At 44.2% G+C, this 12,451-nt stretch overlaps 1 protein-coding gene across 1 annotated transcript in view; it reads right to left on the reverse strand.

The window, feature by feature from the left end:
* DOCK2 (dedicator of cytokinesis 2) overlaps positions 1-12,451 on the reverse strand; it is a 407,119-nt gene that overhangs the window by 333,734 nt on the left and 60,934 nt on the right. The window contains exons 14-19 of the mRNA XM_046000057.1: positions 11,873-11,997; positions 6,503-6,601; positions 4,654-4,726; positions 4,437-4,540; positions 2,071-2,254; positions 1,844-1,941 (exon numbers count right to left, since the gene is read on the reverse strand). Coding sequence (XP_045856013.1) covers positions 1,844-1,941; positions 2,071-2,254; positions 4,437-4,540; positions 4,654-4,726; positions 6,503-6,601; positions 11,873-11,997 — 683 coding nt within the window. The remainder of the gene's footprint in view (positions 1-1,843; positions 1,942-2,070; positions 2,255-4,436; positions 4,541-4,653; positions 4,727-6,502; positions 6,602-11,872; positions 11,998-12,451) is intronic.

Consider the following 12,451-nt stretch of genomic DNA (forward strand, 5'->3'; position numbering starts at 1 on the left):
CCTTATTCTCTGTCATTTGGTCTTCTATATCACTAATTCTTTCTTCTGCCTCATTGATCCTAGCAGTGAGAGCCTCCATTTTTGATTGCACCTCATTAATAGCTTTTTTGATTTCAACTTGGTTAGACTTTAGTTCTTTAATTTCTCCAGAAAGGGCTTTAATATCTCCAGAGAGGGTTTCTCTAATATCTTCCATGCCTTTTTCGAGCCCGGCTAGAATGTTCAGAATCGTCATTCTGAACTCTTGATCTGACATAGTACCAATGTGTGTTGATTAGGTCCCTAGCCTTCAGTACTGTCTCTTGTTCTTTTGTTTGTGGTGATTTTTTCCGCCTTGTCATTTTGTCCAGATAAGAGGATATGAAGGAGCAAATAAAATACTAAAAGGGTGGCAAAGACCCCGGAAAAATGCGCTGTAACCAAATCAGAAGAGACCCCAAATTGTGGGGGGGGGGGGAAGGGGATAAAAAACAGGTTCTGAAAAAAAAAGGAAAAAATTTAAGAAATAAAACAAATAAAAAATATAAAAAAGAAAGAAAAAATATATATATTTAGATGAACTAGTCAAAAAATGTTAAAAAAGAAAAGGGTAAAAGTTTTTAAAAAAATTTAGCAGAAGAAGAAAAAAGAAAAAAGAAAAAAAAATTGAAAAAAGAAAAAAAAAATAAAAAATTGAAAAAAGAAAAAAAAATTGAAGTAGCCGCAAGACTAAAGAATCATGGGGAGAAAGCCATGACTTCCGTGCTTTGCTTTCTCCTCCTCTGGAATTGCTCTGCTGTCTTAGGAATTGAATCTGCTTTCTCCTTGATAGATGAACTTCGTCCTGGCTGGATATTTTGTTGATCTTCTGGGGGAGGGGCCTGTTGTAGTGACTCTCAAGTGTCTTTGCCCGAGGCGGGATTGCACCGCCCTTACCGGCGGCCGGACTAAGTAATCGGCTCGGGTTCGCTTTTGGGAGCTTCTGTTCCCTGAACGCTTTCCGTAGAGTTCCGGAGGACGGGAATGAAAATGGCGACCTCCCAGTCTCCGGCCCGGAGGAGCCGAGAGCCTGGGGCCCCACTCCTCAGTGCGCCCCCAGAGGACAGCACCCAATCACTCCCGTATCCCCAGCCTCTAGCCGCGCTCCGAGCTCACCCAGCCCGCGACCAGTTCAAGGTAACCCCGAGCTGAGAGTTCAGTCCTCGGCTCTGTGTTTGCAGCCGGTTTCTCCGTTCTAATACCTGCGAGCTCTCCGACACTCTGACACCCCCGATCCTTCTGTGACCTTGCGGGGCCTGGGGCCACGCTGGCCCCGCGTGGGCTTCACCCCGGTTTAGCCCCTGGAGCAATGTCCCTCAGTGGAACAGACTTTTAAAAGTCCTGATTTTGTGCTCCGTTCCTCCGCCGCTTGCCGGGAGCCGGCCCCTCCCCCCGCGGTCTATCTTCCCGTCGTTTTAGATTCACTTCTCCGCCAGTCCTACCTTTCAGAAAGTGGTTGATTTTCTGTTTCTAGAGTTGCTGTTCTTCTTCTCTTCGCTCTCCCGTTGGATTTGTAGGTGTTTGCTATGTTTAGATAAGCTCTCGAGCTGATCTCCTGTTACCTGATGTAGTCTCAGGCTGCTACTTCTCCGCCATCTTGACTCCTCCCCAACCATAATTTTCTACACTCAACATTCAACATTCTTGAACCATATGATCCTCTGAATTTCCCAGTAAAGGCTTCTCATGGCAATTTGGGACACTGTGTCCCCCTGTTAGAGAAAAAGTCCCATCTCCCTCAGCACTTCATTTGGCCCCTGAAGCCACCCAAGATTTAAAGCTCTGTCGCTGGGGACAAAGACAAACAAAATGAAGCCCCACTGACCTTCACCACTTCCTCTCCATCGACGATCTTCAATTTCTCTAAATTCTCCTGTAGCAGCTGAGGCTTCATACGCCACTTCAGCAAACCCAGCAAGCCCACTGGAAAGAGTCCAGACAAGCAGAATTACTATTCTTGGCTTGAACTGTCCATTCAGGACCCCCCTGGGGTTACCCATGCACACAAGCACATGTGCACTACATATACACCACTCTTGAAGGTTTCATTACCATTTTGGGTGAGCTTTGTGGAACACACCAGGGTGGAAATGGAGAACACATCCCGGGAGCTAACAGAGAGCCCCCCAACACTACTGGAGCTTCGACTCAAGGTGGCCCCCTTGTTTTCCACATGGTGTCGATAAGAAGGAAGGGTCAGGTAAGCACTGGCATCCTCCATCTTCTTACTCTCCCCCTGGAAACAACACCTTGGTTACTTTCCCAGCCATGGGTACCTGCCCAATGCCACATAGAGCTTGCAGTGGCCAGCTTACACATTGTAAGGTCCAGAGAGTCAGAATTAGAAAAAAATAATCAGAGAAACAATAAACAGCTGGTATGGCAGGGCTATTTTTCCACAAAACAGGTAAGAATCCAAAGTTGCATTAATGTTAAAGGGATTGACCAAACAATTGAAGGATTTATGGATTTCATTAACAGCATGAAGGGAATTGAAGACTTCCCTGATAGATCATTTTGATTTCTCCTAAATTTCTTGAGGTTTTTTTTTTTTTTTTTTAAAGTGTACTCCATACCCAGCATAAGTCTAACATGGGCTCAAACTCATGACCCTGAAATCAAGACCTGAGCTGAGATCAAAAGTTGGACACTTAACCAACTGAGACCCCCAGATGTCCCTAAATTTCTTGAGGTCTTAACACACACTTACCAGCAAGATAAGGAATCAGCTTAAAGGAAAAGTTAAGAACAAAGGCACTATAGTCTGAAAGTCCTGGGATCTAGACCCTGTTCTACCATTCATAAGTCTTGTCTATGCTTGGTCTCTGTGTGTTCTTTTCTAATGATTAAATTGAAGATTAACAATATTACCTAGCTCCTGGAAATTTGGGGCAGACTAAATGGGCATAATGCATATAGAGCTCTTAACAGAGTTGATAGACACTTAAATCCCTTGGCATGTGGAAATGCATGGTTAGAGGTAGGCATTACAGGAGTTAAAGTTTATTGAGCACTTACTTAGTACTGGAAGCTGCTCATATATATACTGGAAGCTGCACATATAAAGTGCTTTATATGCCTTGGTTCATTTCCTTTAAACTTCACAACTGCTCTTGTCTCTGTCATAGACACTGCTATCATCCTCAGTTTACAGATAAGGAAACTGAGACTTAAGAAAAATGACGACATTGCAAACTGACTAAAATGGGACCTTCCCCCTTCTCCCCCTCCAACACCCCTCCACCACAAGTTCATAGTCTGTTGGGGAAGAATGGCTTTCGAGGCAAGAGCTACCTTGATGTATCATAAATGAGAAGAAAGAAGCTGTGCAGAAGAAGGGGGTAGGGGTTTCCAGAAAACCCAGAGAGACTCAGAGACAGAGTGCCTGGTGAAGAGGCCTTGATGAGGCTGTGTTTGCCATGGAGACCACAGGCAAAAAGGTGTTTTCAGCCCCAAGGCTGAGAAAGCCAAGGACAGGTGTTGGATCCCTATGCCAACGGCTTAGCCTTATCCTCCTTCACAAACACATGCTTTGTGTCCAGTCAGGTGCTAGCAGAGGCATCCTGCTGCCACGAGAGGGGTTGTGGGAAAGCACTCAGGTACGACCAAGGCAAACACTTCCCACTTCTCAAAAACAGTACTAGTCTCATGATGTAAAATAATGATGGTCAGTATCTGTACACCCTTTTATACATAGCTCTTCCACATGGGTCATCTCATTGGTTTGTCATAAATATTACCATCACACTTAAGAAAAAGGAAACTGATATTCAGGAAGATGTGTGAGATGATTCCAGATTTAGTTAGTGGCAGGATTGGGACCCCATATTCTGATATATTTCCATTACTGGCTGTGAGGTATCTCTCAAATGTTTCTTGCTGGTATTCTACACATCCCACAGGGCTCTTTCTTTTTTTAAAAAAATAAGATTTTATTTATTTATTTGACAGAAAGAGAGAGACAGCGAAAGCAGGAACACAAGCGGGGGGGGGGGGGGGGAGGAAGAGGGAAAAGTAGGCTTCCTGCCAAGCAGAGAGCCCAATGTGGGGCTCGATCCCAGGACCCTGGGATCATGATCTGAGCCAAAGGCAGACGCTTAATGACTGAGACACCCAGGTGCCCTTCAATAGCCCATTCTGTATAATAATAACCTTTTCCACTTATTCCATGTGCTATGTACCCATCATGGTTGTGTTTAAATGAGCAGTCTCATGTGATACTCAACAGTTATTCACTGAGGGCTCTCAGAGGGGGAAACAGAGGCAGAGAAGTTAAGATTTTGTACAAGGCCACATAGCTAGTGAACCCTGGTGTGTGGGATGCTATGGTCCCTGCTGATAACCACTAAGCAATGCTGCCATCTTCCCTTGGCTTCCTATGCCCCACTCACTGCAGAGTTAATTCCCACACATGGTACCTTCAGGACAACCAAGTCATGGGGTCCATCTTGCAGAGTGGTCCCATCTTCCTTCATCAACTTCACATAGGACATGGCAAAGTTCTTTTCTCCTTTATCTTTAGCTAGAAATAGCATTATGAGGTCAGGGGGGTAAAAATGACACATGGGCCACCCAGTTATTCCACTTCTCTTCCCTTAGGGAAGCTTCAGAGGTGACTTTTGGTCAGGTACTCACATTCCAGGGATGACCGATGCCGAAACATGAATCTCAGATGGATCCTCTGCATGTCTTCAATAGGGACAGCCACCTAGTTAGGCAGAAACCAGAGCTCAGAAGACAATGAGTTAAATAGCCCTCCCCTATCCAGCCTACCCACACCCACCAAAGGCAGTCTGACCATTTAACTGAGAGAGCTGCATGCTGATTTATTACCCATCCATCAAGCCTGATGAACTGTAAATAAATTACATAAGAACTAGCTATGAAGAGAAAATAAAGTACCAAATGTAATCCATTTGGCAAATTGCATTCCTAGCCAATGAAAAGAGGTCCGTAAATTACAGTGGGTTAAAATGAATCTCTCCAAATTGATATAAAAGTCACATAACTTTAGCACAGGATTTGATGCACTGCAAACTGCACGATGCACATTTTCTTTACACACTCCAGGAGTTCTGGCAAGTGCAGCAGGGCTTAGCAAATTAACCACGGTCATTAGGGGGTACGCTTGAAGACTCTTGTTCATGCAAATTCATAAAAATGCTTGAATCCAGTAATATTTGGGAAAATCCTAGGGCTCATTCCCATCCTTGGCTGGACAGATACCAATGCTTTTACCTCTGAAGACACTGAGCCAAATCACTCAGTCCTCCGTCACCCCTGTCTCACTATCCAGTGAGTGGTATGTTGCACCCAAAATCGAGACACATCCAGCCTGGCTAGGACTGCCCAACTCCTGACACCTCCCAGCTCTCTCTGCAACGGGCGATTCAAGCCAAAGCAGAGAAGCTTAGTTACCTGTGAGGAAACCGCCTTGATCTTTCAGAGGGACAAGTTTACACTGAATCGGTAACTATTAAAAGTCAAACCATGTATACTTTGGGGGCACTTTCTGCTCTAGAGAATGAACTCTGAGCCTGAAGAGGTCCACCATTTGTGACTTCAGACAGAACAAAGGAACTGAGAGCCTCCTGGGCAACTGTAGTCCGATTCATTCTTTCATTGTGAATCAAATGGCCACTGCAAGCCTGTCACAGGAAACGCTGGCCTTGCTGAGGCGAGGCAGAGGCCCCGCAATGCCAAAGCTCCTGGTTCATATGGAGAGACACATATTTTAATGACCATGTGACAAGGGCTAGCAAAGAGAAATAAAAGAGAACACAGAAAAGAGGAGACCAACTCCATCCAATAGCTTTCTGACCCCAAAGTTGGGCAGGTCATTTTGAAAAGAGTGAGTGCAGGGAGACACACTGAGGAAAATGGGAATATAGGTGACCAGGCAAGATCCACTGAGGTTCAGACAGCTGTGTCAGAAAAGGAAGTTATGTGAACATCTTGTGTTTGGGTTCAGAGCACATGGTGAATAAAGACTGCTACTAATTACAAGGCAGAGATAGTCGAAGCTGCGTTCAAGCTTCACTGTTCACTGAATTAATTCCAAACTCCTCTTCCAATGTATGATATTCCCTTCTGCTTCGTGTGACAATCTGGTAATACGGATATTTGTGATTAATGACACTTTTGTCTCAGGCACCCTCCCAAGACAGTGTCTTTGAGGCATTAAGTGGTCTCTTATAGCCTCACGTTCACTTGCAAGCTCTGTCACTCCTCACTGCTGAGTGGAATGACACAGCGTGGCAGGCTGGGAACTATGAGCAAGAAGACCATCTGACAATCCCATCGTGGCTGATTCTGGGTCAGTGAAGGGGGATCAGGAAGACAGGGTACTCGCCACCATTTCCACTGCCTGACACACCACTGGACACATACTAGGGTATTGCTTCAAATTAGGACACTGTCTCAGAGCCCCTAGATACATGTTTGCTAGTATTATTATTATTATTATTATTATTATTATTATTACCTTGACTGTTTCCATCCAGCGTGGCTGTTTGACTTGATAGTACACAACGGACCGATATTCATTCATGGGCTTATCCCCAGCTCCCACGCAAATTGCATTCTGACCCAAGGGAAAAAAAAAGAGAGAGAGAGAAAACACTATAGAATTGCTATTTTTTGTGCTTGGACACTATTGGTCCTGAGGCCAACACTGGCCTCAGGGGTAGGAAAATCCTCCCTTCACCAACCCTTCTGCCAGGTACCCTTCTACATTACAGATTTATACATGAACATCCCCAGCCCCAGGAGTGACAGCTGTTTAACTACAGAAATTCTATTACTTGCATTCTGGAAACCACTGGAGCGCACCAGGCACTGACGTGACTGCCTTATTGTAAATGGTAACCAGCCTTAGAGTTACTGCATGCTGCCAGTCTTATTAATACTATTTGTTTCTTAAATCTGAATGTGCACAAAGTTTACAAACAGGCTCAGAGCAATCAAGCAGCAGCTCACTTTGATGGATTCTGATGCTAACAGGGAAGCTGGGTGAGAGAAGGGAGCCTGGGCTGCCAACAGATAGAGGGACAGAGGGGCCTGGGGGAGCCCTACCGTTACCAAGCATCTTCTGGTATCAGGCCCATGCCAAGCACTGGGATATGGACATGAGTCAGATATTAAACCTGACATGAGAGTTCTCAGTTTTGGGGAGGGATCATTAGATAAGCAGACAAATCACTGAACAACACAATGTGATGGTGGCAGACATATGTCTTTTTACTACAGTGGGACACAGAGAAGGGATCCTTAAGTGCAGCTTGAGGATTCAGGGAAGAGTTCTTGGAGGGGAGGACAGCCGAGGATCTTGAAGAAAGATTCCAAGTTGGCTTTCAGCAAAAAATGTGAGCAAGATGTTCCAAGCAGGGAATGAGCACAGAACAAGCATACCTTAGTATTCCAAATATAGGGCATTTGCTGTTTGCCATAAACACCCTCAGAGTAATAAGGAAAATTATCTTTTAATAGAGTCTGTTGGCCCCTGATTCTATCTCTTTCTGTTAGTTCTTGTGGTTTGTCCCCCAAACAGGATCTAAATAGGGTCTCCCAGGAAAGGCCTAAGAATTTTACCTCCAGACTCTAGATAGGGACACAAGGATTGGTTTTGGAGCCCCTGGCCCCCACATTGCAAAACTATGTGCCTCTGGGCATTTTTAGAATGACAGACTCCTTGCCTCTAACCAGATTCCTGCAGATTCACCAATGGATCCTTGATACCACCACTGCCACGCCCACCACCCTGAGATTAAATGACCAAAGCCAGACACACACAAGCACTCTAGGACCCCCCATAAGAGAAGCTAACTTGTGGGAAAGAGAATTCTTCCCCTCTCACTGGAATTCTCCTTCTTTCCTTCCAAGCTGTAGGGCAAGAATGACTGATGGTACTCGCAGTCAAATTGAGTCCATTTCAAAATTAAGGATATAGTGTCCTTTCAGAATTAACCTCTAAAAAAAAAAAATAAGAATTGCAGTGTCTGGGTGGTTCAGTTGGTTAAGCATCTGTCTTTGGCGCATATCATGATCCCAGAGTCCTGGGATTGAGCCCCAAGTTGGGCTCCTCCTCCTTCTGCCTGATGCTCCCTCTGCTTGTGCTCGCTCGCTCGCTCTCTCTCTGTCAAATAAATAAAAATCTTTACTTACAAAATAAATCAATTAAATAAAATTTTTTAAAAAACAAGAATAACCAGTGAACTAAAAATGGAGAAAAACCATCTCTTGGTTTTCAATGAGATGAAGTCTTTTAGAAATTTTTGAGGCCTGAACTATAAACATGCTTTCAAACTCGGTTTAACTATTTCGAGACTGCTTTTTGTTGAACAATATGCTGAGCCCTTTAGATGTACTATCTCACTAATCCAATTCTCACAAACACCACCAATGATCACCACTATTATCCCTATTTCAAAACTGAGTAAACTGAGGCCCTGAGAGGTTAAGTCACTTGCCCAAAAGGATAGCAGAGCTGGCATACACCTAAGACCCGCTATCTCTCTGTCCACTGTTCCTTTCACAACAACCTAGATGCTCTCCAGCCTCCCAGGATTTATATCAAGTGACATTTATGGGCTTAGAGTTTCTGTAACTCCAGTGAATCCCATGTAGTTTATAAAATTTGAGAATACACATATATCTCTGGTAAAAGTAGAATTGCTATATGGCAGGCAACTGATTCCCACAGAACTATCTTGGTGATGAAAATTTTTGATTGCCTGAGGCTTTAGAAAAAATATCCAGTATTACTCTGAGAAAGACCTAAGACCCTCCCTTCAACATGCCAGAGATAAAACTGAATGTTTTCACGTGTGTTGAGAATCATGACCAGGGACTGAGCCCAGTTTTAGAGAAAATATGAATTTATATATGTCTCAAGTAAACCTGTTTAATAATTTTCCCCATTGCCCACCCCCAAGACCCCCAATGAACAGTAAGAATTCCTAGTTGGTTTCAGATTATCTTCAATCTGAGCAGGAATCAGGAAAGCCTAGAGGTGTTAATGCTGACTTGGTGGACACACTTTAGCAGGAGGGAAAATCAGCCTCCTCACACAGGCCCTGTGTACCTGGTGGCAATCACCAGAGGAACAAATGACCCCATGGATGTGAATGCACTTCAAGAGCCTGAATGTTCTACACCTATAAGACCACATCTCAGGAAGATATCAATCATCATCCATAAGGCAAGAATAAAGGGAGAATACTACCATTCCTTTCTAGTAATAACGGTCAATTTTAATGAACACCTATTGTGTAGATCATCTCATCTGAAGTTCACAAAAGCAAGGTGCAACTGCTGGTCTCCTACTATTCAGACTGAAAACTTTAGGCATAGAGACATTACATAATTTATTCAAGGTCATTCTGTTAATCCAGGCTGCACTAGGAATTGAACTTGGCTGCCTGGCCCCAGAGTCCATGGTCTTAAGCACGCTAATATCCTGTCCTCCATGCCCTGCCTCTACCCACGTAAGCTAGCTGGTCTCAGAAGAGCAGAGGTTCCTAGGCCTGGCATCAGAGCCTTCTCACTTCTCCTTAAACATGCTTCAGGCATCCATCCACATCAGATTGCCTATTTGACTGCCTGGGTTCCTGCCCAGTTGCTCTGCATATTCTCTGAATATTACCCCTCCTTCTGGTTTCCGAGCATTTACTGCAAACCAGGTGCTTTACTGGTACCATTTTGTTTAACTTGCAACCCCAAGAGGGTTGCAAGAGTAGGAGATGATGATTCCTCTTTTACAGACAAATAAAACTTGTCCAAGATTACACAGGTACTAGGAAGGGAGGTTGGGATGTAAACCTGATCTGTTTGATCCCAGAGCCCACACCATTGGCTTCTCTGCTATGGCCACTCCTGAACAAGTTCACTGAGACCCCAAAGTGAGCCAAGGACAAGTGTAACCTACTCTCTCCTCTGGCCCTACTCCTCCAAAAACAGTGTACGCCTGTAACAAGAAAAGAACTAGATATTCCTGAAGGGGACTATTCCCACAAGAACCCACCAGTATCAAGTGTTTGAGTGTGCTGCCTGACACTTAATTAGGCAGTAATATTTATTTCTGCAAATAAAGAAAGAACAGCCTCCCACAGGCTTCCTTAGCAATTTTCAATAGTCAGTCAACTGAACTCCCCCATAACTTGCCTAATAGAGGAAACTGCAAATTACCACCATGCCCCCTAGTTACCTCTTCATTTCAGCCCCCAGAATACCTGCTTATATATTCATCTTTGAAGAGTGTGTCTGCTTAGCCTACTAGGGTGTGACTGGAAAGGGTGACAGAGGAGTGGAAGGAAGAATGGTTCAGAAGCAAGATAAGATGCCTGCCTTCCTATAACTGTTCCCTCCAATTTGTCCTTCAGCAATACCAAAGGCAAGTGTATCAGTGTTTTCAAAAATGAAGCTGAGGTTTAAAAGTTCTCCAACAGGTAGTTGGATAAAAATAACTTCAAAGCAATGGTCTATACCTTCGTGAAATGCAATTTCCCTTTCAGATAAAAACCTCTGCTCTTCTTTTGTGTTCCTTTGAGCAAAGTGTCTCTCACTTATTTTACTTTTCAGAATCCAACAAAGAGAGGATGAGTTAAACCCTTGGATTTTTGCTCAAACAGATAGTAATTAAGGGGGTCAGTCTTTACCAACAAAAAGACAACAGGATTTTTTTTAATTCAAAAAATAATTACGAATCTTCTCAGGATTTGATAGAATTGGTTATTAGCTTCATTTTTGAAATGAGAAATAAGTTGGGGGATTTTTTTAAATGGATGGGCATCACCATGAACTATTTAAGAGGGCCTGAAACGGGGACTCAAACTCCATTTCTGCCACATACTAATTTTATGACCTTGGAAAAGTTGTTTCACTTGAACGTTTAGTTTCACCCTCTGTAAAAATGGGAATCATAATGGTAACACATTGTACTTATCCCAGTGCCTGGCACATAGCATTTCCTCTGTGAATGCTAGTTATGTTCTTAGGTAGAGGATAGCAAAACCTGCCTGAGCCCTGCCCCAAGGCTAAAGCAGATGATTTATCAATACTCACCACCTCCCCACCCCACTGTGCTGTCTAATCACCTGCTGTGGCCTAAGTGGAATTTTTGCCCACGCTGAAACTGCTGCGGAGAGCTGATTTTATTTTCAGCTCAGTACTCCAAAAGGAGAAATTGAGAAGCAGAACCCTCCCACACACTGGACACAATTGCTGACAACCTTAAAGGAAATATAAGTAAATAAATGTAAACACACATGAGAAATATTGTATAGGACATATGCTGTATAAATATTTATAGCAATGTGATTTGCATTCTTGAGTATACGGTGTTGGCCCTCTGGAGACCAATTTACGAATAAGGCTTTCCACCAGAATTTCTAGCTGGGCACTAGGGAGTTGGATTAAGTATTGGGAATGTCTGTTTTGAGGCCATCCTGAGTCTCCACACCAGCCCAAGGCTCTGTATTGATCCTTTTTCTTGCCAGGGATTTTGTCTGAATAAACTAGCTCAGATTTCAATGAGAACAACATTTTAACAACAAAAAGCTGACCTATAAGCTGAAGCCAGGCAGAAAGAAAAGAAAAGAGAAAAAAGAAAAAGAAAGGATCATGAAAGGGGAGAAGCAGACATGGAAACACTGCTTTGATGTAAAGAGAAAACGGCACAAGGTCTTACACTGGGCCAGTGTACAAACCAAGCTCTAAAGCTATAGATCACATTACTCAAGGCCATCAAAAAGGCTCCTGACATTTAGGGAGCAGACTGGGATGGGAAAAGCAAATCTTGGTGAACAGAAGCCCTCAAGGCAGCCGGGGCGCCCGGAGCAGCAACAGGGCCCCTTACAGGCAGCGTTTTGCCATCCTCCGCGCACACACACATGATCACTTCCACATTCCTCTGCGTGGTCTTGTTGTACTTGTCAAAGTCGCCTTGTGAGAGAGTGATGTAGATGTCGTTCCTGACATCCCCTGCAGGCAGAGGAGAGAGAGACAAGAGTTGGCATGTCTCTACACCCAGGAGAGACACTGACTAGAAGGCACAGGGGAGGGGGTGGGAAGGCAAGTGCCCTGCCTTGATGTCTGCTAATGAAACTAAGATCAGACATGTTTCCAAAAAAGTGTTGTTTCCTCATCACGGAGGCTGGAGAAGGAGGTAACAAGGGGAAGGAGGGACATCAGTTGCAAAAAGGGTAGGATGGTCAAAATTGGCTCTCTTCTTCTCATTAAAATTACTGAATTTCCATCCTCTAGTGACACCTTCTGGGAAGGCAAAGGAAAGCTCCTTGGCCCATTATGCATAGCAACCCCAGTCCACAGTTGCAGCCCCAGATCCTTCACTGTGCTGACGCAGGTAGGGTGACTTTTCACGAGTCCAAGGACACGGGGTCAGGAAGAGGTCCGGAGGGTCTTCAGGAATGGGGGC

Source organism: Meles meles, chromosome 3, assembly GCF_922984935.1.
Source record: "Meles meles chromosome 3, mMelMel3.1 paternal haplotype, whole genome shotgun sequence".
In the NCBI taxonomy this organism is placed as follows: Eukaryota; Metazoa; Chordata; class Mammalia; order Carnivora; family Mustelidae; genus Meles; species Meles meles.